A 27,793-nucleotide genomic window follows, 5' to 3' on the forward strand; every position below is an offset into this window, starting at 1 on the left:
TCAATTAATGAACCATAAATACAAGTTTGAACAGTATTAACATATGGACAAAAATATTACCTTAACTGCAGGCAGTGCCCTTTCCTGATCCATAATGTGGTACTGCAAACTGGCAGCCAAAGTGTTTGTGCAGCAGGGGGTTGGGCCTACTTGTCCCACAGACAAAACACACATGAAAACTTGTTGCCCTTGATCCCAAACAATATGTCCTAGGCCCCGGGCTACAGGAATTCCACATCCCTGATGTATATGTATGTATATATATATATATATATATATATATATATATATATATATATATATATATATATATATATATATATATATATATATATATACACACACATACACACAAATATATATGTGTGTGTGTGTGTGTGTGTATATATATATATATATATTCACTGAAAAAACCATAGGTTTCACACACGTTATAGTTAGCTGGACATTTCACTCGTAAAAAACCAATGAAATTCCCCCGTTATAGTTAGTTCAGCTAACTATAACTCGCGCGCCCGCAATCCACTGCTGATGACGTCACATATTACATCACTCATGACATGGTCAGTGACATCACTCATGACATCACTGATGACATCTCAAATGACATCACTGATGACATCACTGATGACGTCATCCATGTGATAAATTACCACATCTTCTCACACCCTAATATAACCTTTGATACACCAAAATTTCAGAGTTCCATTCTCAAAACCATACATACTCCAATACCAATAACTACATACCCACTTATTAACTGTTAGATCTACATACACCTCCACTCATTCACCTGTACAATCACTCATACTTCCAATCACTCCATACAAGAATATGATATGCATTTATACACGTATATAGACACTCACACACCACCAATCATCCATAGAGGTACTCTCACACCTAGTCAGTCATGCAAATAATTACACTCCCATTTACTCACCTATGCGGTTATACACACTCAAGTTCACTTAATCATAAAATTAGTACCACATTCTTACGCTCTTATAGAATCATTGATTCAAGCACACACTCATCCATACAGTCACTCTCACAATCACACACTATCACATCTACCCACTTATATACTCTTACACGCATATATACTGCCTTTCACATATGTAGTTAGTCACAAATGTACCAGAGATATACATTCAATCCCTAACACACCCATACATACACTCACTCAACCATACAGTCCATCACAGATGCACTCTTAAAACCATGCACCCATAGAATCACCCACTCACACATCTATGCATAGAGTCACACACACCCTACCCACACAAACACTCAGGAACCCATACAGATACTGAGACAAGCAATCAACAACTAATATAGACACTCATATAGCTATTCACAAAACCATGCAGCCACTTATACACCAACATACAGACACATACAGACATTTACACAGTTTAGTCACCAGTCTGCAGTAAGATACATTTAATGACTCACTTATAGAGTCAGTTACGCACCACAGAAAATCATCCATTTACACACTTGTACACCCACTCATTCTTCAACAGGCCTTTCTCTATATATATTAAACATATTAAAATTGTTCAGAAACACATACTCAATGGATGACGTCATCAGTGATGTCATTTGAGATGTCATCAGTGATGTCACTGACCATGTCATGAGTGATGTAATATGTGACGTCATCAGCAGTGGATTGCGGGCGCGCGAGTTATAGTTAGCTGAACTAACTATAACGGGGGAATTTCATTGGTTGTTTACGAGTGAAATGTCCAGCTAACTATAACATGTGTGAAACCTATGGTTTTTTAAGTGAATTTGCAAGGTTTTTTAAATGCTAATTCCTAACTATAACGTGTGTGAAACCTATGGTTTTTTCAGTAAATATATATATGCATATGTCCATTCATATATAAATATACACACATATATATATTCACTGAAAAAACCATAGGTTTCACACATGTTATAGTTAGCGGAAATTTTACTGATAAAAAAACCAATGAAATTGCCCCGTTATAGTTAGTGCTGGCAACTATAACTCACGCGACCGCAATCCTCTGCTGATGCTAATACTGTATTTAGACACTTATTTGCCCATGTCTTCTTCCATACATTTTTAGCTATACATATATTACAAATATTTTTTTTTATAAAGACACATATGTCATCAGCAGAAGATTGCGGTCGCGTGAGTTATAGTTGCCAGCACTAACTATAACGGGGCAATTTCATTGGTTTTTTATCAGTAAAATTTCCGCTAACTATAACATGTGTGAAACCTATGGTTTTTTCAGTGAATTTGCAAGGTTTTTTAAATGCTAATTCCTAACTATAACGTGGGTGAAACCTATGGTTTTTTCAGTGAATTTGTACGGTTTTTTAAATGCTAAGTTACTTTACGCCATTCGAGGCGTGCGCGCCCACTTAACGCAGTGCGTTCCGTGCACGGTTTTTATCAACTTTAATAAGCCCTGTACATTTGGTGGCCTTCGGCCACCAAAAGCACAGGGGGTGGGGTCAATGTGGATAGTGTTTTTTTTATTTCGATTTTATAATTTCATGTTGCCAAAATATAGTTTTTTTACTGATGTAATAAGCCCTGTACATTTGGTGGCCTACGGCCACCAAAAGCACAGGGGGTGGGGTAAGTGTGGATAGTGTTTTTTTTATTTCTATTTTTTACCGTACGCTTACGGTAAGCGTACGGTAAGCGTACTCGTCGAAATTGCCGAAAAAAAAATAAAACCGTTTTTGCTCTTGGGGGATGTTTGGGGACTCCCCCAACATGACTATGTGGGAGGGAGTTGTCAAAACAGCCCCGTAACATGTTTTTGGGCATCATGTTTGATAAATAACACTCAGTGCGAGAGACAAAATGGCGGACGCCGCTTCCTGGTTTCGGCCGATTCGAATGTTTACTAAGATCTAAGAGCCAATCAGAATCGCGCTCGCGCACGCCACCGTACGCGTACGGTAAGCGTACGGTAAGCGTACCGTAAGCGGGCTCAGATATATATATTGATTTAAAGGCTATTTTCTCAGAATCTACTGAACAGATTTACACCAAACCTACAAAAGGCACTTCCTTGACATAGGGACTACCTCTCTGCCAAATTTCTAGTAATTCTGTTCAGCCGTTCGGGCTGTAGCTCCGTCTAAAGGTCCTATGGAAAAATGCATGGGAAAAACGCGTTTTGGGACCCCCCTTTTATCTCAGCCCCCGCTTGACGAATCCCCCCGAGACTTTCAGGGTAGGAGCGGAGCGTAGCGCCCCACCTATTTTGAGAAATTCGCGAGGATTCATCGACCGGCGCCAAAGTTATTCAAAATAGAATGTTGCGGATTTCCTATGGAAAAGGGGTCCTAACTATAACTACCTACTGGCGACCGCCAGTAGGTAATATATATATATATATATATATATATATATATATATGAATGTAAATTCGTCTATAGTGCTGCCTTAATTAGGAAGACGAAGAACGGACCCAAACTCCGGTGCCATCACTGAGATTTTTATTTTAAATTTCTCTGAACCAGTCCGACATGACGCGTTTCAGCCCCCACTTGGGCCTTGATCACATAATATATATATGATTAATTGGATTTAGGAACTTCAATCAGTAAAGTTCGATCAGAATACAAATCTATAAGACTATGGAACTATTAGTTTTACAGTTTGAAAAAGCCAAGAATGTACACAATGGTCTTAAAGTTACTGTATTATTTGTTTAATTTCCTAATTGTTCTTGATATTTCAAAAAACAGATCCACGTAGATTAAAATATGGAATTCATTGGGAACTTGAATTGTTTTTTTCTGGATAGCCTTTGACAAAATTAATTATTACATTTGAAAGTCCATAATATAATCAATATTATACGTGGGCGTGCACCTGGTTTGGATTTACTAAATAGAAATGTATGAGCTGTGAGGATAAGATCTTCAGGTGCTTCAGGAACAAGTTACGTTTTAATTAGGTTAGTGGTGAACATAATCATGCCCTGCCCATCTTCTGTAGCTTCGGAGAGAACATTTGATCTATGAACTCAGAGTCCTCAAATTCTAATTTTAAACTAGATAGTTCTTTGTATATGTAGGAGTTCTGATCTTGGGTTTGTGAACAGAAAATCTTCTACATTTGAAAATATTTGTGATTCCAATGCATCTACGTGACAAGAGACATTTTCAAATTGTTCAAGTATATCTTCACTCTTAGTGTGTTTCACTGAAAGATTTAGTTTGACATGGTACAAACCATGTGTGAAAATACAACATGGCACAAAGTCACTGCATGTATGCAAGTCACCCCTAGCGCAGGCCTTTCTACACCTAAGGCAGGATGCATTACTTTACACATGAGGACATATCTGCATGTGCAGCTATGCCCCTGTGCTGTCTAGTTCAATTACTAGATGGTACAAGTAAGCAGGGAAGAGATCTTAAGTATATGTACTAGGCACTGGTCATTACATGTTCCCCAGCTACATGATGGCTTAACTGAAACCTATGGTGTTTGGCATCAAACACCTTGTCTTAACAACTCTGTACTGTTACCAGTACTAGATTTATTATGGCATACACCCACAGGGTGCCTTAGGAGTGTCACCTGAAACACATACAGTATCTAGTGTGCTGTATCATCCAGCCTGCCACCACAGACCAGTTTCTGACCCCCTGCAGGTGAGAGCTGCGCTCTCTGAGGTCAAAAACAATGCCTGCTCCAGAGGAAGGTGTTTGCAGCTTCTTTAGCAAGACAACTAGTGCATATCAAGGTCTGGGGCTTCAAAGCCCCTGCCGCCTTTGATATGCGAACCCAGCTTCCCCCAGACCTGAGAGATGCAACTTCCATCCCTGAGGTCTGTTTGGCACCAGGACAGGTGGGAAATTAGCTATGCAGGAGGCATGTTGCACCTACAGGCTAGTCAGACCCCTAAGGTGGGATACCTGAAGTGCTCCACAAAAGATGGGTTCCACCATCTTGTTTTTAGTTGACTTGGGAACACTGGGAGAGGGTTATGCCCACAGAAAGCTTTAATATAGAGGGTGTAGTGACCTCAGGGGTAAGTAACCAAATGGCTACTAACCTTCAATCCCCTTAACACCTTTAAATGTAGCACTTAGGTGACACCAGGAACTTAGATTTGTCTACATGAAAGAAGAAGAAAGACAAAGAATAGCCGAAGATATGAGGACTATGTTGCAACATCTAACTTTACGCAAAAACCTGCCAGGCTGCTGCTCTGCCCACAATCACTGGCACCAACTCGTTCAGAAGTGGAACAGCCTCCCGAAATCCTTGGAAGTCTGCCCAGCACTTCACTGACCCAGTAACATCTCACTGGGAGGAGTCACTTCCATGCACCAGCAGGCAACAACTGCATCTGCCTGGTACAATGTTTTGTTGACCCCGGGCCCACCGAAGGAGCAGCATTCCAGAAAGAGGTATTTTTTGCTCCAGGAGGTCAGATCCAGCTCCTTGCCAAGTTTAAATACACCAGGACCACCAGGCGCCGCCAAGCGCCAATACCCGAGGTACTAGAGTCAGTTGCAACCACCAAGGCTTGTTTGTGTTCAATCAGAACACCACCACTGAAAAAACTCACTTGCACGTCGAGGGTCTTCAAGAGAGGCCAGCTTCGACCAAGAGTGGCCCTGCTGTGTTTCTTTTCCCTCTTCTGCAGGTACACCAAGAACCTTGAGAACCTCATACTCACCGAACCGTTGGACAACACACATCTGCACCCGTGCTCCCCAGCCCGGGCTCTGGTCCGGAGACCCTCAAGACCCAATTTCCCCCCCTCTACCACCCACCCTCCCCGGTTCTGTCAGACTGGTCCCCCAGTTCCCACTGCCAGCCTTTTTCTTACATGTACTTTTCCACTTGACTCTAGAGGGTAACATTCAAGACTACCACAGCGTACAGCACCTCTGCACCCAAACACCCCAGGGCAGGTACACTTGAACTGTTTGTGCTTTCTTGACCTTGCCACTACTTACCTTGAGTCCTGAAGAACAGTCCTGCAAGTCACCTAAGTGTACCTATGCAGTGAATGTTTCACATAGGATAACATTACCACGTTTGAAGGCTCATGGCACAAATCAGACAGCTGCCATTTTCGGCTGTTTTACTATAAAAATTGGTAAAGTCTAAACTACTTACCTGATTACGATGATATTTGTGTCTAAAATTGCATACAAATCTGTGTTATTTTTCTAAATTGGGCTCGAGTTGCTTCTGGAGAGTGAGTCTTATTTCCTGACTGTGTGTACAACAAATGCCTAACACTACCTTATGATAAGCCTAATCTGCTCGCCCACACTTCTACAAAGAGGGCATTTGGTATTATTATCTTAAGCCCTGTAGGACAATAAGGGTTGCCTGCACTTTCTACATAGTGTAAATTATTTTGGTACACTACCTGAAAAGCTTGATTCCAACGCAGTTTGTCCAGATAGTAAGGTTTGGTAAATATGTGCAGGGAAGCCCTGATGTTGCCTGGCAGATATCCAGAACTGGAACTTCCTGAGCTAACGCAGTGGTCACAGCTTTAGCTCTGGCGGAATGAGCTCACAAGTCTTAAGGAGGTTGCTTCTCCAATGCTTAGCAGAATTTGATGCAGAGCAGGAGGAAGATCCTTCTACCTCGCAACAAAGTCCAGGAACAAATTCCCCCTTCACCTCCGAAAAAGTCAAGACACTGCACCAATTTAGAAAGTACCTGAAGACCTGGCTCTTCAGTTGACCCCAACGGAGCTGCTCACCCCGCCCCCTCCTTTCACGCCTTGAGACCCTCATGGGTGAGTAGTGCAGTACCCTGATTGATTGAGCACGACCCAGCTAGAGATGGTTCGGTTCTGCACCGTCCAACCTTTCTTTGCACCAATATACCCCACGAAGAGTTGGTCGTCCACCCGGAACTCACTTGTGCGGTCAAGGTAGGAAAGCAATGCTCTTTTTGGGTCCAGACGGTGGAGTCACTCCTCTTCTTTAGAGGGATGCAGACTAGAGTAGAATGTAGGCAGGGTGACTGACTGGCTTATATGGAATGGGGTGACCCCTTTCGGCAGAAAGGAGACCTGTGTGCAAAGCACCACTTTGTCAGGATAGTCTGAGAGGTAAGGCGGCTTTGATGATAAGGCCTGCATCTCACTCACTCAATGGACAGATGTAATTGCCACCAGAAAGGCCATTTGGAACGTGAGGAGCCTGAGTGGACAGTTGTGTAGAGGCTCAAACGAATCACACATCAAAAATGTCTGAACCCAAAAAGGTCCATATGAGGTATCATGAATGGTGAAGGGGAGAAAAGGTGGACAAGACCTTTCAAAAACCTATGTACAATAGGAGATTTAAACAAGGAGGGTTGGTCAGGCATTCGAAAGCCAGCAGATAGAGAAGAAAGCTATCCCCTAATGGTGCCTAGTGGAGGGCCCTTCTGGGCAAGAAAAAGAACAAAAATCATAACTTCAGAAAAAGGGGCAGAAAGGGGATCAATGGACTTTTCTGCACACCGTGCCATAATTTATTTTCAATGGCAGGCGTAAACGGTCTTGTTGGAGGAACACCTGGCTGCCAGAATCACAACATACTTCAGGAGAAAGATCAACTGCTGCCGCTCATTCTTCATTGAAGAATGCGGAGAGTGGATAGGTTCGATGGAGACCCCTCCACTGCTGCTGCGACAGAAGAGCCTCCCAAAGGAGCAGCCTGATCGGAGGATTGATAGCTATGCTCGGCAGTTTGGGATACGAAACTTTCCATGCCCAGCCCAGAGCCACAAGGATGACTTGGGCCCAGTCATTCCTGATGTTCTTGAGAACTCTTGACAGCAGTGGTATGGGCAGAAAGCCGTCTCCGAGCAAGAGCTGCCTTGGAAACTCGAGTGTGCAAAACTGCTGACATTGCGTGTTCTTGACAGAGGCAAACAGGTCTAACCAAGGCTCCCCCCACTGCTGAAAGAGACCATGTACCACCTCTGAATAGAGATGCCATTTGAGATCTGCTAGGCATCGATGGCCGAGTTTGTCAGCCCTGGTGTTCAGCAAACCTGACAGGTATTGAACCACCAGTAAAATGCCCGGCTGTTCCAGCCATATCAGTAGACGCAGGGCCTCTTGATGAAGGGTCCACCACCCCACCCCGCCCTGTTTGTTGCAGTAACATATGGCAGTGGTGTTGTCTGTAAACACCTGCACAAGCCTTTCCATGATGGAAGGTAAAAGGACTTTCGGATCGCACAGACCACTAGCATGTTGATGTGGAGTCCGGATTCTGCCAGATACAAGAGTCTTCTGATCTCCACCTCTCACAGATGGCTGCCTCATCCCAGAAGTGACACACTTCACTCATGTCAGATTTGGTTAGGGAAGGGAGAGGGGTCTGCCACTGACCCCACCGTGGTTGGTTAGCCACCACTGCAGATTTTTTGCAGTTTCCTCCGAGATCTGGACTAGGTCAGAGAGAATCCCCTGATAGTACACTCACTGGAACTTCAAACCCTACAGCAATGCCTGCATATGCTATCTGGCATGTGTCACCAGCAGCATGCAGGAGTCCATGAGGCCCAGCAGTCTCGGAGTCAGTCTCACCGAAACCCAGGAAGAGGCATTAACATCAGTATCCTAGCCTGAATTTCCTGGACTCGCCGCTCTGGAGGATAAGCCCGAAACTGTGTCCAGAACAGCTCTGGTAAAAGGGAAGCATCTGAGAGGAGTCAGGTCTGACTTTGGCAAGTTGATAGTGAACGCAAGCGAGGCCAGAGGTTTTGCCATAGTTTCAGGATAGGGGAAGACTGGCACACCTGATCTCCGCAGATGAGCTGTAACCACAGCTATCACCTTGGTGAACAACCGAGGGGCACTGGTAAGGCCAAAGCAGAGCATGGTTAACTGAAAATGCTCATGTCCTACAGTAAACCGCAGATTGCGCCGGTGGGCAGGCAGGGCGAGAAAATGAAAATAAGCATCCTGCAAGTCTAACACTACCATCCGGTCTCATGGGTCCATGGCAGCCAAAACCTGAGCTAGCATGAGCATCTTGAATTTCTCTTTCTTGAGTAAGGAGTTGAGGGCTCAGAGCTCTAGGATAGGATGAAGGCCCTTGTCCTTTTTGGGGACCAGAAAGTAGTGGAAATATCAACTACAAACTACTTCTGGCCCCGGAACCCTCTCTATACTTCCCTTGGCCAAGAGAGCCATGACTTTCTCGCGAAGTAAGGACAAATGATCCTTCATCAGCCGGTCTTCAGATAGTGGCACTGAGGGAGGGGTAGTCTCGAAGTGAGGCAGTAGCCCTTTCTGACAATCTTCAAGACCCACCTGCCTGATCTTATGGACTGCCAGTGAGCAGGTGATGGCGAATACTGCCATTAACTGGATGTCCATGGTGGTAAAGGAATTCAAATAAACACTTGCTTACCCCCCGGGAGTAAGCTTGAGAGCACAAGCCCATTCAGAATGTCTCTCATAGGGGATAACTACTTTAAACACCATATTTGCGAGGGAGGAGCCTAGCGCGCATCCAAGATGGTCGCGTGAGCACAGGGCTCCCCGGACCCTCGCTGCTCCTCGGAATTTATCCTGACTCTATCCTGACTTGGTTGATGGAATCTGGGAGACGAATGCTGGCTGAACACTAAACTCCTTTCGGAAATCAAGTCGGACCTGGCAATCCGGAGTTATGGTGGTTTGAACTTTTGAGGCCCACCCGACGGCTGTGCCCGATGCGAGGGTGATCTGTGGAGCCGGGGCGTAGTTGAACAACAACGGCAGCGGGGCTGTGCCAGTGGCCGTCACATTACTTTCGGTTTCACTTTTGGTCTTTGAGGGGCTGGACTGTGGACTTGCTTGGTGCGACTGGGCTCTCATTTTGCCTTCGCTTGATGCCGGTGGCTTCGTCTGCTGCCAGCGTGCTCATTGACGGGGGTCCCTTCGCTCCGCCATATTGCGGCCTGTGGTGCGACACGCGTCTGCCTGGCCTGTGCCACCTCGACGCTTCCTCGGTGGTCCCCTTCGGCGATCGAGGTTCTCATGGGAGGCAAGGGGGACCCCGAGAGGCGTAAGACCAAAACATCCCTACGTGGGGGACCGGTCCAGACGAACAACATGGACCGCTACACTCAGGGTAAAGGATCCCCCGGGACGGCCACTGTCCCCCCGGAGGACACCAGTGGTGGCCCGTCCGTTTCTCCGGATCTGTCCCTGCAGGACATCATGGGCGCCATTGAGGGCATCAGAGAGACCATCGCTACGCAGTACGAGGCCTTGGCCCGTAAAATCGACACGGTGGCCATTGACATTACGCTAATCCGGGCGGATCTCTCTAAGACTAACAAGAGGGTTCAATCGCTGGATGTGCGGACGTCCTCCCTTGGTACGGACGTGTCGGACCTGCAGGCCACTCTTGGCGATCTCAAGTCGGCCAATGATCTGATGGCCCGGCGGCTGGAAGACTTCGAGGGACGGGCCCGCCGCAATAACATCGGCGTCATAGGCGTTCCGGAGACCTCCGATAACCGCCCGGTTGATCTCCTGGTCGAGGAGCTCATCCTCGAACACCTTGCTCCCGCTGGCCTGAGTAAGTTTTTCGCTGTGGAGCGGGCCCATCGAGTCCCAGGTGGCCGGCCGCGACCGGGTGCCCCCCCGAGGCCTATCGTTGCGAGACTTTTCCATTACAGAGACCGAGACGCGATTCTGCAGGCCTCACGGGTCCATGGCCCGGTCCGACATGAGAACTCGTCCATTAACTTTTTCCCGGACTTCACCCAACTTGTCCAGAAACAGCGGATGGGCTTCCAGGGGGTGAAGCGGCGTCTCCGGGACCTCGGTCTCAAGTACTCTATGCTTTATCCTGCAAGGCTCCGAGTGGAACATGAAGATCGGACTACCTTTTTTGACTCTCCTGCGACTGTGAGTGACTGGCTGGATTCGCTGCCGGACCGGGGTGACCGGACTGGGCCCTCTGCCGGTACCGAGGGTGGCGGGTCTCCTTTGGAGTGACTTATGGTCCCGGACTCTGCCATGTTGTACTGTTCGGCTGGGTTCTACTTCTTTTGTGCATTTTGTTTCACTATGTTGTGTGCGGGGAGCGGGCGGGGACGGGTCCCTTCCCTCCTCCGGGGTCTTTTCGTAGAATGGGGTTTGTAGGGCGACAGGCACACTGCAAGTTGGGGTGGTTTTTTGGACCGCAGGGGTGCAGGGTGGGGGGTGTTGGAGTTGGGGGGGGGGGTTGGTGGGTGGGTGGGGTTGTTTGGATTTGTGTTTTTTGTTTTCAAGGCGAAGTATTGGCTATGGTTCATCCTTGGGTGTTGAGCTCTTTGCTAGGGGGCCCTTGATCTACTGGAGGGGATGGGGGGGGACGGGTTGAGATTGATGTCTTGGAACGTCAATGGATTGGGGGACCATATCAAACGGGGTGTTGTGCTGCAATATCTGCGTCGTCTGACTCCCGATGTGGTGTTCTTACAGGAGACGCATCTGGTTGGCAATGTTTGTCGGGCCATGAACAGGGGGGGATATCGACTTGTGGCCCACTCTGGTTTCACCACTGGTTCGAGAGGGGTGGGCATTCTCTTGCGAGTTTCACTTCCGTTGGAGATCACCAGGGTGGTCCCAGACGATAGAGGGCGCTATGTGGCTCTGACTGGGAGGTGGGAGGGGCAGTCCCTTTCCTTGATCTCGGTCTATGTTCCCCCGGGCCTCCAGAACTCCACCTTCTCAGACTTGGGTCGGATGTTGCTTGGGCTTCCTGACAGTCTTTTGCTTATGGGTGGGGACTTTAATTCGGTTGTCTCGGGTGACCTGGACCGTCATCCGCCCAGGGCCCTCCCTGCTGCCCAGGCGTGGCTGGGCGGGCTCCTGGAGACCTTCGGTCTGGTGGACTGTTGGAGGTTAATGCATCCGACACAGTGTCAGTACACCTTTCACTCTGAGGCCCATGGGAGTCTCTCCAGACTGGATTATTTCCTTATGCCCGCGGCCCAGGCTACTCGGATTCGAGAGGTCAAACACCTGGCCAGGGGTATTTCTGATCATTCCCCACTGTGGTTGCTTTTTGACACCAGGTCGCGGTCCGCCGGGCGGATCGCTCCTATTAACCCTTGGTACCTGCGAGACCCCAAGATCCGTGATAGCCTGATTAAGTCGATTGATCAATATTTTTCTGAGAATGAGGGGTCGGTGTTGTCCTCGGTGTCCCTGTGGGAAGCTTTCAAAGCAGTGCTCCGCGGGCATGCCCTGTCCCAGATAGTGGAGGCCAAGAGGGTTAAGAGAGAGGCGGTTGTGACGCTGGAGACTGAAATATCGGGGCTGGAGGCAGCCTTGGAGGCGGGCGTCACCCCGGATGGGCTGCATGCCCTCAGCCTGAAGCAGTTTGAATATAAATCTCTCGTCACTGATGCTGCCAAGACTATGTATAGGGAGCAGCAGGGTAGGTTGTATGACGCCGGAGACAAGGCGGGTAAGCTGATTGCCTGGTTGGACAAGAAGGAGAGAGTGAATCGTGTGGTCCCGGAGCTTCGGGTGTCGGATGGAGTGTGTGTGACTGAGCCTGGTGAGATTGTTGAGTGTTTTGCTGACCACCTCCGTGCAGTGTACTCCCCGGTGTCTGATAGAGATGAGGACGACTCTCGTCTTCTGCTTCGGGATATTGCCCTGCCCGGCTTATCCGTCGAGGACCGCGAGCTGATGGATGCCCCTTTGTCTGTCTTAGAGATAGCTACTGCGATTCGCTCCCTCCGCTCGGGCAAGGCTATGGGCCCCAACGGTCTGCCGATTGAACTATATATGTTGCGCCCGGATAAAATCGCGCCTTTCCTCCGTCATATGTTTCAGGAATCGCTCGAGAGGGGTTCCCTTCCTGACGACCAGCGTCTGGCTACTATAGTGGTGATTCCCAAGGAGGGTAAGCCACGTGACCGCTGTGCCTCCTATAGGCCTATTTCCCTGCTAAATGCCGAACCCAAAATCCTTGCTAAGGTCCTCGCCAATCGCCTGCTGAGCGTTATATGTGACTTGATACATCCGGATCAATGTGGCTTCATCCCACATCGTAATACCGCTCTCAATTTACGGCGTCTGCATGGCGTCCTCGCTAGGGCTGAGTACTTCGCTGAACCGGCCATATTGGTTTCCCTAGACGCCACGATGGCCTTTGATACCATTGAATGGCCATTTCTTTGGGCCGTCTTGGCGAAGTTTGGTTTTGGGGAGGGGTTCCTTAGCTGGGTGAAGCTCCTCTATGCTGGACCAATGGCTCAGGTGGTTGTCAATGGGCGGGTTTCTCGGCCTTTCGCTCTCGGGAGGGGAACTAGGCAGGGGTGCCCGTTGTCCCCGCTGCTCTTTGCTCTCGCCCTGGAACCGCTCGCTGCCTGGCTCCGTTGGGAGCCCTCGATTAGAGGGCTCCGGTGGGCCCCGGGCTTCGAGGATCGGGTTTCATTGTACGCGGATGATATTCTCTTGTATCTCACCTCACCGCGGAAGTCGCTCAATGTTCTCTTTGATGTCCTTATTTCCTTCGGGAAAAACTCGGGTCTGATAATTAACTGGTCCAAATCTTGTGTGTATCCTATCTCTGGTGGTCTTCCTTTCTTGCCACCTCGGCTTCCGCTCCAAATATCTCAGTCCGGCTTTAAATACCTGGGGATGTACGTTTCGTTGGATCCGGCGGTCCGCTATGAGCAGAATCTCCTGTCTCCGCTCCGGCGTTTGAGGGCAGATACGGCGCGGTGGTGTAAACTGCCCTTGTCTCCGCTTGGTCGCGCGGCGCTGTTTAAAATGATGTCCCTTCCCAGATTCCTTTATGCACTCCAGAACTCCTTTGATGTCATTCCTGCGGCCTACTTTAGGGAGGTGGAGAGTTTGCAGAGAAGACTGGTTTGGGACGGGCGATCGCGTATCGCTTTGGCCAAGCTGACTCTTTCCTGGTATGACGGGGGCATCGCGCTTCCTGATATTAGACGGTACTATTGGGCCTCCCAGCTGTCTGCCATTAATCATGCTACGTACGCTCCTGGTTCGAACCCGGCATATGAGATGGATAAGTTCCTGCTCCCCGGCGGTAACTATAACAGAGCGCTTTACTCGCGGTCTGCTGGTAGGGCCCTTACGGGCCCTACCAGGATTGCGGTCCGTGTATGGAAGGCGGCTAACGTAGCGATGGGCTGGAGTGAGCGTTTAACGTGCGCCACTCCTCTATTCGACTCAGACTGCTTGGGAAGCCTCTGGCTTCGAGCGCTGGGATACGATCGGCATCAGCAGAGTGGGGGACCTGTGGGTTAAAGGTGCGGTTAAATCCTTCGCGGCGCTTCAGCGCGAGTATGAGCTTAGTGACAGAGAGTTCTTCCGTTATGCACAGGTTCGGCACGCCCTGCTTTCGGTCTTTGAGGAGGGGACCGCGGTCCCTTCTTCTTCGCCTCTCGAGGACCGCATACTCGATGGTCACGTCCCCGACAGTACTATCTCCCTGATTTACAAAAAACTGATAAACAATCGGGCTGACCTCTTGGTGCGTCTTCGGGAGGCATGGACGGGAGATGGGGTGGAGCTGGACGATGAGGACTGGCAGACTGCACTGTCATCCCCTAAGGAGGTGGCCATCCCGGCCCGTCTCCGCCTGGTCCAGCTTAAGATTCTCCATCGTGTATATGTGACGGGCCCCCGCCTGGTCTCGATGGGGTTTTCAGACGACGGACTCTGTAAGCGTGGCTGCGGGCTCAGTGCTACCTTTCTCCATATCCTATGGGAATGCCGCGAGGTGGCGGAATACTGGCGCCGGGTGCATGATATTATGAGACGAGTCACCGGGGTCGCTCTGCTGCCGGAGGTGCGTCGTTGTGTGCTGAATGTATGGGAGCCCAATGACTGCAATGCGGCTCAGGCTCGGTGGGCGGCCTTGGGGAACATGATTGCAAAGAGAGATATTGCACAGCTTTGGGGTTCCCAGCGGCCTCCCACCATATCCGTCTGGAAGGAGAACATGGACTGGTGCATGTTCAGGGAGAAAACGGTGTATGTGGCTCGTGGTAAACCGGGGGCTTGGGGTAGAATTTGGGGGCAGTGGAACGCGTATCGTGGGTCTATCTGTGCTCCCCCTTTGGTGGATACGTCCGGGGTTGCCTCGTCCCCCTGATCCTTGAGGGTTCCTTGTGTATCTCGTACTTTGGAGTACAGATTTGGTTCTCTCGTGGCCCCCCCCTCCCTCTCAGGTCTTCTTTTATTGACCGCCCTCGGGTGGTTGGGTGTTGACTCCCCCGGCTGGTGTTCGCCGCCCTTCATAAGTCGTTTCGCCTTGTTTGTTGTATTTTTGTATTTTTCTTTTTTGTTGTTATTTATACTAAAAGCGTGTATTCTGATTTCTCTTATGTGCAGTCTGATCTACTGTGATAGTGCGGAGCCCCTGTGGGCCAGTCATTGTTTTCTGATATGCTGGAACACTTCGACTACTAGCGGCCGGCCCTGGTGGTTGTAGGCCCGTGTTTGTAACCCTTTTTGTGCACAATAAAATCTTTTAAAAATAAATAAATAAATAAATAAACACCATATTTGCAGCTGGGCTGTTTTTCTAAATACTTGTAAGGTGCCACTTCCCTTAAGTAAGCTGTATTGCTAATTATGGAGCTGTGAGTCTGCTTGGAATTTCATTCTAAATTCTCTCCTCTTTGCCCCCAGACTACAGAAGTCAGTGGGTTGCATGCCTGTCACTGAGTTTATCAGCACATGGACATAATATGTGTGTATAGCACACATCGGCCTTTTGCTTTAATTCCATTGAAGTACTCAAGTGATTGAGCGCTTCTGTTTTAAGTTTGGGTGACATTCGTTCCACTAAGTCCTGAAGAGGCCATAAAGCAGAAAGAGGCCGAAACGCATCAACCCACATTTTTCAGGATCAATGCCTAATAATAAAGGCAAACACAGAATTCAAAATGTTGTGCTAGACCATTGTTAGACCTGTCAGCCCTTTGGCAGTTTCCTCCTCATTTTATTATTTTTGTCCCTTTTCCCCTTCTCATTTTTTCTGTCTACCAAACTTTTTGGGGTTCTGATGTAGAGGTTCTGGGCGCTTCACCCTCACTACCTGAGGGAGAGGCGCAAGGTGCTCCACTGAGGTAAATAGGTGAGATTCGCAAAATGGTGGCTCCAACTGTCACCTCAGCACCTGGGCCATGACTGCCATGAGAGGTTCCGGAACCTTCTGGGCCCTTCTGGCAAGTCAGGCCCAAGGTGATAAATAGAGGTGGCAGGAGGGCAGCCATTTTGAGATAGGTGGGGACTGCGGAAGGTTCAGGAGTAAGGCGCCTGTGTGAGGAGGTGGTTGTATTTAGAGGGGAACGGACAGGTCCAAGGGTCTGCACAGAGTCCTAACCCTAGTAACATCACCCCTCACCCTGTGACCGGTCCCTGAGCGCAGCCCGTGACTTTTGGGATCCTTGTACCTGAGGAGGTCTCCAGGTAGTTTGAACCCCTGACCCACTGGACCTTGGAGTGAGCCAGCGCCTGGGCCATCTTCTCCCCAAATCCGTTGTTATCTGGTATTTCTGGATGGATCCGGTGTGTCACCCTCTCTGACGAAGAGGAGAGGTGGTTGTGCCCCAGCCCCAGGAGTCTGGTTGCCTCACTTCCTGTGTGAAATCCGGCATCTTGTATTTCACCCATCCCCTCCACGAGACCCATTTTCGGAACCCTGGCCGCCACTCCCCCCCCCCCGCCCCCCCTGAAGTCGAGAGGTTACCTAGGGGCCCTTGGCAGGAGACGTTGTCATCGTGAGGCCGAAGGCGGGGAATTTGCTCCAGGTGTATGTCAGCTGTGAGGGAGCGACGCGACCGTCAGACAGAGGATCTCCCCAGTCAGGAAGTGAGTCAGTGAAGCCGCGGCCCTAATCACATGAGAGGGGCTTGAGCGCCGCCCTCTTGTTGTGGAAGGGAGGCGGAGGCCGCGCCCACGCAGGACGCACAATTCCGGATATCGGCCGAGGAAGGAGCGACTGCCGATAACGAAGCTTCCCGGTAAAAGGGTCCCGTGTGGTGGTAGTCAGCCTCAGTGAAGCGGAGAGGCGTCCGTCATCATTAGGGAGAGTGCACCCGGGGGAATCCCTTGTGGGAGGTGGCCTGAGGGTGCATGCTGAAACGTTCCCCTACTTATGGGAGGACTCCCTTGCTGTTTACCCCCCCGAGCTCCGCGCCAGAGGTGAGAGACCGCGTCACCCAGCACCGAGAACTATCCTGGAGGAGGACATCCCTGACAGACAGTAAGCTGGGTAACACAGCGCGGGGCAGGGGAGAGAACTGGGAGCTGATGGATCGTTTACCAAGGCTTGAGGGGGAAGGCCATGAGAGGTCGTGGTAGTTACCGGCAGCCTAGCATAACCAGGCACGTGTCCAGGGTTAGTTACTGGCAGGCTCACGTCTGGTGAGGAAGGTAACAAGTTGAGCCCTAGCCTCAGAGAGCGCCTAGATGTATGGAGTAACGGGGACGGAGTAGACCCAGGGTTATGGGAGTCTACCAGTAAACTGTCTGGAGGTAGCCATTGTCTTATGAAATGGTTTAACTTGAAATGTGGTGAAATGTTCTACCTGAAACGTACGAAGTGTTAATTTTAGAATGTGATGAAAAATTATTCTGAGTTGTTATGCCATGTTTTATTCCTAAATGAAGGGAGATGTTTAACCTGTAATGTAATGAAATGCTTCACTCCAAAGTGTAAATTCGAATAACCCAGTTGGTTAGGAAAAGATAAAGATTTCTAGTATTCCTCAAATTTAATCAGTGTAGTGTCCTTCTTGAGTGAAGTAACGTTAAATTGTGAGCTGGGTGTGATGCAAGCACGTGACGCTGTGTTGGGAGGAAAGCCTGTGGGCCTGAGCCAAGCTACCAAAGGACGCTAGGTCCAACAACCATGATATACTAACAGTTTTATACAAATCAGATGTTCACTGTATTAACAGGTCTATTAATATTAGGTGTTCCTACATAAAGATGGTTACTATTTGGTCACTGTTAACGAAGGTCGATTGTCTGTCATTGCAGATACATAGTCTACCTTGACAACTGCTTTCTCATAACATTTGTGCTCTTCTATGAATACAAATAACCTTTATAAGAAGACTATGTTTTATAAATCTGCTTATCAGTTGTCGCTTCTTCCTCCCTTTTTGTAAAGTATGTAAACAAAACATATAATAAGTAAATATTGCTGTGAGAATAATCTATTGTTTCCAGTGGTTTTCTTTACTGCAGTACAGCAATGACTCCAAGTTTAATCATACATAGAATATTAGAATAACATTGATTTTATCCCTATGGGTGCTTTTTTGCACCATTGAGGCGATAATTAATAAGTTAACCTTATATTTGCATGAACGGGCCACCACTGGCTACCTGACCCATGAGATCTGTGGGTACTGTGCCCTCGTCAACAAAGACGCTGGGCAGCATGGGTGCTTCAGTGGCTGGCAGGGTATTGGCGTGGTTGGAAGCCCCTTCCGTAGCCACGAAAGAGCGAAATGCAGACTCGGGTGACGTGTGGCAGCTGAGAGGCCCAAGGATTTGGCAATAGCCTGTGAGTCCTTAAAGCACTCTAGCACCGAGTCTGCCTTATTTCCGAAGAGACGGCTGCCATCGAAGGGCATGTCCATAGGTGAAGCTTGGACATCCCCCGCAAATACAGTTGTCCTCAACCAGATGTGGCGCCTGAGGGCCACTGTCAACTAAATCGCTTTGCCCAGTGAGTCGGTCATGTCCAATCCACAACAAATTGTGAACTTTGCTGTGTCTCTCTCGTTTGCAACAGCCAGACAGAGTACGGCACTGGCCTCCTCCAGAACCTGTGGCAGCACTTGCGGAACTGTGTATCACAGAGTGTGGGAGTAACAGCCCAAAAGCCATACGGTGTTCACAGACCAAAATGCAGTGTTCACAGACCGCAATGCTAGGCTGGCAGGAGGAAACAAAATTCTTCCACATAGAGTTCAGTCTTTTGAATTCCCTGTCCGTGGAAGCGGCAGGGAATGTGCACTTGAAAGTCAAGACTTGGGGTAGAGTAATGGATGAGGAAGTTTGGGCCCCCTGGCACGGGGCGATGGGCAATGGTCCAATTTACAGGAGCCTTGTTTTGGTTTGGACCAGGTCCCCAACAGGACGTCATTGAGGGAATCATTGAACGGTTCCGATGAGGAGACTCCCGGTTCCAGCACCTCTGTCAAGATGTTGGTCTTGACTGCCACTGAAGGCAACTGAAGGTCAAGGATCAAGCCTCAGCCGCCCTCTGGGCCACAACTGTATACGAGGCTCCCTCCTATGTAGCCATGGTAGGGGGGAGAAAGCATACCAGTATCAGGAGAGGTATCCAGTCCACTGGCGTCACCCAGTTTCTCAGTCCAGTCCACATTAGGGTCTTCTATGTAATGCTGGTATTCTTCAGGGTCCAGCGACTCCTTCCATTCCTACCCGAGTCCCAATCCATAGGAATGTGGCTCAGGTTCCGATCTAGGAAGTGTGGTTCCTGGAGGTGTCGGAGTCAGCGACACCCATCTGGCTCCGGGGGTTCAAAGGGGATGGTGCCACGGTGGGTGCCGGCGCCGCTGGGAGCACCGGCCCATAGACTGGCACTGGGCAAGGTCAAGATGGTATGACCAGTGTCAGTCCGGATCCAGGAATGGGTCCCTGAGGGCCCAGTGGAGAGGGGCTGGAGCTGCCGGCAGAAAATCAGATGGGGCTGTCCCCGACCCTGCAAGGTCTGAAGACGCATTAATGGGGTTTGCCCGCCCTAAATTGAGACACATGGTCTCATAAAACTCTTTGAGTTGGGCAGCGGCTGCTCCAGCCCCCGGAAAGTCGCTCGGAGTCGGCCCGCGCACAAGCTACGAAGAACCATGCCTTGAGAACCAATGCTCTCTCATCTCAATGACTAACAGATGAGAAGTCAACGAGTATTTTGACTTCTTTCTTTTTTTCTAGTACCTCTTACCTGAGTGTCCGGAGAACTTCGAATGGGACATAGAGGATTTCGGGCTCTGTGAACGTACCTGGGACCATTCCCTCGACCGAGATTTGCAAGCCAGGCCGCAAGCAGCTTTAATGAACGTTCGCAGCCTTCGGGGCAAGGCCTGGCAATCGGAGCAGGATTTGGTGTCATGCTGCACTCTGAAACCACAGACAGATGAGGAGGGTGTCCGTCACCGACATTGACTGGTGACAGGTGCTGAAAGGCTTAAAACCTGTCTTGCAAAATGACATATCAACACACCGGAGGTAATACCTTGGAAAACAGTTGACAAAACAGTGGAAAAATTCTGTCAAAAAACAACAGAGGGGGAGCTCTTCTTCAGAAAAGCGCTAGCTGGAGCAAAAAGAAAGTAACCGACTTCAGTGAGCCTATATTGGTGCCGCAGATATCCCTTCCGGCACAGACGACTCCACGCAGGCAGATTGCCGCCACCTACCGGCGCGCGCAGGGGTACTGCTCATATCTAATCTTCAAGATCCAGACTGACACCTGGGGAAATTCACAGGTAAGGAATCTGTGGCTAGAAGTCTCTATCAGATAAAATATTTTACAGCCACCAACCAATGTTGCTTCTGAGATTATATATGAAATTTTCACTGTTGATAGTACCCTTAGTTTGGAATGCAAACAAAACACTGACAACAAGAGCACACTAGAGTAAACAATCGTCTAGACAAGTTTAGCAACTGGAATGCAGATACGATGCATGATTTTAAGAAGATAAAATGATCATAGTAGCTTCAAGTCATAATAGATCCTGCAATTGAGATTGCTGGTTAGGTATCACTTACAAGCAGTTAGTGAAGGACTCAAAATGGTAGAAGGTAGCATGATTACCTAGCCAAATCGATAAACCAAAAACTGAGTAATGATGAAACAAGACATTCAATGAAGAAAATGGTGGAGTTGCACAATACCTGCTTAAACATGCGAAGCCGGTCCAATGTTTTCTGTCTTTCTTGACTGAACAACGATGTTTTCTTTTCTTCATCATCTTGCAACTGATCTCGTTTCTAATGGAACCCATATAACAATTAGCTCATCAAAATGTGTATACTAACCAAAACAGCAACAATTTAACATTAATAATATGAACAGCCTATAGGCACAAATATTGTTCTCTCAAGTTTGTTTTAACCCCTTCAGCGCAGCGCGGATTTCCGCGCCACGCTGAAGGTTCCGTGCGCGGGCGCGGCCATGACGGAACGGTTCCGTCATGCGCACAGCGCAACCGACGTGCATGACGGAACCGTTCCGTCATGCGCGTCGAAGGGGTTAATTAAATATGTAATGCCAGAATTATAAGGTCATGTGGAAGAAAAGTATAAGTGCAAAAACAAATGACTTTCTTCTTACAGTAAATATCCTTTTGGTGAAACTATTTGAAAACTGTCACTATACCAATCAGCTGACCCCAAAAATAATGGGGCTGGAGTTAGAAATAAGTCACTGAAAATGCTGGAAAATGGACGCTTTCAATATTCTTAAAAAGCTGATATAGAATTGTACATTTCATTTATTTCTGGGGATGCAGTATGTGTAAGCACGTCATTGTACCATCTCTATGGTGGAGGAAATTTCACCGGTTGATTCTTCACAGGATTCAGCACTTCCTTCAGAAATCAGGGTATTTATATTTACAACCCAAATCTAAGCCGGGCCCAAAGAGGTAATTCAAAATATTTCCATCAATCATAGTCTCAAATATGTTCTTTTAATTAGGACATCTACAGCCCTTCTATCCGTCCTTCTTAATAAAATGATTATGAGCTGCTGAAGGCCCCAAAACTATCCACCAAGAATTATTAATTTTAGCTACAGCCCTGCCCTTCATAGTTAAATAGCACACAGCATATATTCTTACAAAATACTTAAGTTTTGATGAGATCACCAGAACTGTGCCAAAATATTTTAAGAATTGTGTAATAACCTGTGAAACTTATTTGTCAAGCACTGTGCCACCAAAGCAGCAGGTTGACATGCTAAAGAATAATACTGCATGATTGTTTCACTGCCCTCCCTGATTTCTAGACCCCACCAGCAAGTAACTATTGATATGAATTTAGTTTGAGGTGGCAGAAAGCTAGGAACTTCCTTTCAGTCATCTAATTTAAAGTGCATGCTGATTTCCAATAGGGACACTTTTGGTTGTTAACAGGAGACAGAAATAACAGAGTTTATACAGTAGGGTAAACTCATTACTGAGGAAGGTTTATCAGCTCAGTACAGATATCTTTTTAACTTTATTTTCAGTTTATATATTATAAACAATAACACACAACTGGCATAAAATCAGTGCAGTACAGATATCTTAAGAGAAAGAAAGGAGCAGCATAGGTGCATTGCTTTTTACCAGTTCTAGGTCAACTAGTGTGTTGTCAGTAACATATTTTGTTATATATTTATCAAATGATAATGTCAGAATATTCTGACAACAGCAAATTAGAAGGGTCTGATAACTAGCTGCCATTTTTTACATTTTCTGAGTAATACTAACATTGTGCCTCACATGCTACAGAGAACTAAATATGTTTGAGGAAGTGATTTGCTGCTATTTTCACTACATTATACTCCCATGAATGACACATGAAATAAAGAACTCAAAATGGAAACGACTGCCATGATCCAAACAATAGACTCATGCAACTCTACAGCATTCAAGCAGGTAATAAATGAATCTCAGCTTCCAAATATATTCGCCAAACCTAATACATATATACACACATACATACATATTACCTACTGGTGGTCTCTAGTAGGTAGTTATAGTTAGGACCATGTTTCCATAGGTAAAGCAATGTTTGACTTGCCTGCATCTTTGGTGCTGTATGATGAATCTTTTCGAAATGTTCCAAAAAATTCGACACTCACTTCACCTACACAACCACTCACACAGGATAGGAAATAAAAACATGTAAAAACTTAGAAATAAACTGAAAAAACACAGCGGTGACAGGGACGTTCTAGTTAGGTTCAGATTTCACTCATACAAAACCATACAAATTCAGCAGTTATAGTTATCTCAAGTAACTATAACTCGTGCCCTAAGGTAACTATAACTCACACAGTCGCCAAGCACTGCAAATTACCCACCATATTACATCACTCACAACATCTTCTACGACATCACAGATATTATCACTGCAACATTTGCAGTGAAATTATTGATGAGAAAACTGTGAATGGCGGGGTGTGAATTATAGCTACCTTACGGCACAAGTTATAGTTACTTGAGATAACTATAACTGCTGAACTGCTGAATATGAACATATATATATATATATACCCGAGGAGCAATTGAATAAAAGATCTTTATGCCAAAGATTCCTGTGGTTCGTGGTTTCTCTGTTCGCCCGTAGGTGTGGAGGTGCGGAGAAATCAAGTTTGTTCATTGATATATATATATATATATATATATATATATATATATATATATATATGAAAAATATTGGTAATTCACTTAAAGAAACAAGGGCTACAGGGACTTTATAGTTGGGAAATAACATTACAAAACGTAGAAATTCACATAAGATACCAACGGTTACAGGGATGTTATAACTGGACTCAGATTTCATTCATACAAAACCACAGAAATTCAGCAGTTATAGTTACCTGAGCGAACTATAACTTAACCCTCGCAATGTGCAGCTTATGACCTCACATATTTATAACTCTTGACATGATAATATTACAAATTTGCTCTTTTTTAACATTCACAATACTTGACAGATTTTATATTTGAAATTGCAAAGCATTTCAGCATATCATGCCTCACAAGGATGGTGTGTGGTCATAAAGAAGTCCCCACAGGGATGGTGTATGACCATCTTGTAGTCCCTAAAGAGATGATTTGTGATCCTATAGAGGTTATGAATGGGATACAGAGTCGTCATATTGAAGTCCACACAGGGAAGATAGGTGACTGAATTAAAATACTCCCAGGTTAGTGTTAGATCATATTAAGGTGCACAACAATCATGTGTAATCATGTGAGGTAATCACTGGATTATTGTGTGATCACATTGAAGCCTTTATAGGGATAGTCCACTTTTTTAATGAAGTCCTCATAGGGATAGTGTGTGATCATAGTGACAGCCTCACAGGCATAGTGTATGTACACACTGAAACCTTAACATGGATATTGTGGATTCATACCGATATCTTCACAGGGTTGAGGTGTGATCATATTGAAGCCCTCTGATAAATGGCTAGTAATCTAATAGATATATCCACATGGATGCAGGGATAGCGTGTGATCATACTGAAGGACTCACATGATGTGACGTAACGGATAGAACTGCCGACTTTGAAGCTGGGGAACCAGGTTCGAGTCTCAGTGTCAGCTCAACACCCTGTGATTTGGGGCAAATCACTTAAACTCCCCATTCCCACCACAAAAAATTAATGTGTCCTTGTAAAATGTAGCTGGTGCTTATGTAAAGTACTCCAATTCCTTTGGGGTGAGTTCGTACTATATAAAACTACAAAGAAAAAAAACTGAACTGCTAACAGGGTTCTTTGTTGTCATCTTGAATTCCCCATCTAGATAGCGGATGACCATATTAAGATCCAAAAAGGAACAATGTGTGAATGTTTTGACGTCACTGGGATGTTGTATGATTATATAGAAGTCCTCAAATGCTGTGAAGTTATTTTATTGAAGCCTGCACAGTGGTGGTGTGTCAGAAAAAACACAAAATGAAGATGTGTAATCATATTGACGGTCTCAGTAGCATTTTGTCTGATTATACTGAGATCCTCTCAGGGTTCTGTGTTATTATCTTCAAGTCCCCACAGAGCTGCTGTGTGATCATATTGAATTCCTCAAACGGATGGTATGTGATCATATAGAAATCCCCACAGGGATGCTGTGTGATCAAAGTGAAGCCTTCACATGGATGCTGTGTCATCATACTGTCTCCACAGAGATGCTGGTTGAGTATATAGAAGTCCCCATAGGGATGGTGTGTGATCATTTAGAAGTCCCCACAGGGATGGTGTGTGATCATATAGAAGTCCCCACAGGGATGGTGTGTGATCATATGGCAGTCCCCACAGGGATGGTGTGTGATCATATGGAAGTCCCAACAGGGATGGTGTGTGATCATATAGAAGTCCCCACATGGATGGTGTGTGATCATATAGAAGTCCCCACATGGATGGTGTGTGATCATATAGAAGTCCCCACATGGATAGTGTATGATCAAACTGAAACCTGCCCAGGGATGCCATGTTTATATTGAAGCCCCCCAGGGTTGGTGTGTGATCATATTGAAGTCTTCCGAGGCTTTTTGTGTTATAGTAATAATATCCTCACAGGGATGGTTTATGTTCACACTGAAGTGCCTGCAGGATTCTATGTTATCATTTTGAATTCCCCACAGAGATAGGGTGTGATCATATTAAGGCCCAAACAGGGATGAGGTGTGAATATATTGACTTTGTCACTGGGATGTTATTTGATTATAGTAAAATCATCACAGGCATGGTATGTTATATAGTGATGATGTGTAATTAATCTGAAGCTACCACAGACATGGTGTCCAATTATACTGAGATTCTCTCAGGATTCTCTGTTACCATCTTGAAGTCCTCACAGAGAGGCTGTGTGATCATTCTGTGTTCCTCACAGGAATGGTGAGTGATAATATAGAAGTCCCCACAGGGATGGAGTGCGATCATGTTAAGGTCCAAGCAGGGACAAGGTGGGCATGTATTGATGTTGTCACTTGGATGTTGTGTAATCATATTGACGTTTTCACAGGCATGGTGTGTTAGTGTATTGAGGTCTGCACAGTGGTGGTGTTTCATAGTGAATACCCCATATGGGTATTCACTCTCTGCAGTCTCACCTTCCAAATAAATAACATAAATGAATCCACTTCACAAATTGCTCTCAAAAGCATTTGGCAAATGTATTCCTTTCAAATTTCCACATAGAAACCATCTACATGAGAACGACTAGCAGAACAAAAAGATTAAGATGAAAACATAAATCACTTAATCTCAAGGGAAATGGATGAAATCCATCATCTCTGTGATAAAGCCCATCTCTACTTTATTTTGCTTGATCCTTTGATTGTGCCTTAATTCGATCTACAAAGCACTCTACCTCCTTGGGATCCCTGATATTGTACATCTTGTTTTCCCACATTATTCTCAACGAGGCTGGGAAGCGCCTTTGTACTGTTGCTCCTAGTGATTTCAATTGTTGCATATATTGGCCTAGCTGCCACTGCCTATCTTGTGTCGTTTTTGAAATATCAGATCTAATTCTGCATGACCAGTTGCTTTTGGGAAATGACCCCGCTTTTAAACCCTCGCTTAAAATCCTCTCTTTAAGCGTGTAAGTTTTAAAGTTCATGAGGATTTTCCTTGGATTTTTCCTAACTTTGTTTCTCCCATATGGGTCACGGTGAATTATTTGAATGTCTTCTGCGAGGTGTATTAACTTCGTCCAGGGAATAAGCTCCTCTAATTGTTTTATTGTGAAGCTTTTGATATCTTCCCCTTCCAAACCTTCTGGGACATTTAGAATTCTTAGGTTATTTCTCCTGGCCTGATTTTCCATGGACTCCAGCCCGTCTCTTATCTCATCATATGTGGTTTTAAGCAGATCAATTTCTTTCCTATTCTCTTCTACTTTTTTGTTAAGCACCACTACTTCCAATTAACTGTCTCCATGAGCATGTTTATTTTTTGGTCCAATACTTCGCATGCTTCCTGAATTTTTGTCTGATTTTTCTCCGATGTGACAAAATTAGCCCTCATTTCCTTCATCAAGGTGACCATCATCTTTTCCATACTGTCTTGGGGATGTAGACTATCATTGGTAGGTTTAGCGCTAGTGGCGTCTGCACCCGCGTCTGCTTCTGTGGCTAGCTCTTGTTGGTCTAATGTCATTAAGGGACTATACCTGTTACTGTCCATTGACATTTATTTTATTGCTTCCTCTCTACGAGCGTCTGTTTCATCTTTTTTCAGGTCCTTATTGTTGCGATAATCTACCTTCTCTTTTTCCTGCACTTTAAAAAAGGACCTTAAGGACGGTGTTATTTTTTGTTTTGTGGAGTCCAAAGCTTTTAATTTAACCTGACTTACTCTAGACAGAGGAGGCTATGATTTCACTACAGCAGTATGTCTTTACTTTTTTCTTGTACTTTTTGGAATCACTGGAGAAATCATTGGAGGAGATACATCTGACGTGGAAGAGAAGGGTTTAGCCTTCGTATTCAGCTTTCTAGTTTTGGGGTAGTAATCTACCTCCACTTCTTCAGATGGTAATTTTTTGCTCCTCAGACAATAACCTGTTTGCTCCCTGGGTTGCCTGTTCTGAGCTGTTTCCAATGCTTCTATCTCTGTGAAATGGGAGGGGTAGTCTATCACTATTTTCTTTTTCTGCGCTCTCTTTAGTAGTCCCCTACTTCCTCCAGCTCCGAAATTTGTCCCTGTGACTGCACAGTATACTTAATGTCAGGAGCACTTTTACGTAGTTCACCAGCTTTAGCACCCCGCCCCCTCACTGTATTTCCCTGCCCTTTCCCCCTCTCACTTACCAGACACTCCTCTGCCACAAATGCTTCGTATGCCGCTGTTCCGTCCTCCACAGAGCACGCCAGATTACCACGATTCCCTCCTTTCGGCAAGATCTGCAACCCTGGTGTCTTTCCCCTATGCGGCACTCTTGCTGCAGCTCTCCTAGCATTTCGATGCGCCGTGGCCGCCTCAGCCCACCTTCCGCCTGGTGAAATCGTGCAGCACCGGCGCGGTGCCCCCTTCACCTCCACTTTCGTCAGTTTCGTTT

General features: G+C 46.6%; 1 protein-coding gene across 2 annotated transcripts in view; it reads right to left on the bottom strand.

Moving 5' to 3' along the window:
* The window catches only part of JMY (junction mediating and regulatory protein, p53 cofactor), a 748,581-nt gene that overhangs the window by 278,734 nt on the left and 442,054 nt on the right, over positions 1-27,793 (bottom strand). For both annotated transcript variants that reach the window (XM_085632252.1, XM_085632253.1), the window contains exon 8: positions 20,907-21,002. In XM_085632252.1, the coding sequence (XP_085488378.1) occupies positions 20,907-21,002 (96 nt within the window). The remainder of the gene's footprint in view (positions 1-20,906; positions 21,003-27,793) is intronic.

Source organism: Triturus cristatus, chromosome 2_1 (genome assembly GCF_964204655.1).
Source record: "Triturus cristatus chromosome 2_1, aTriCri1.1, whole genome shotgun sequence".
Taxonomy (NCBI): Eukaryota; Metazoa; Chordata; class Amphibia; order Caudata; family Salamandridae; genus Triturus; species Triturus cristatus.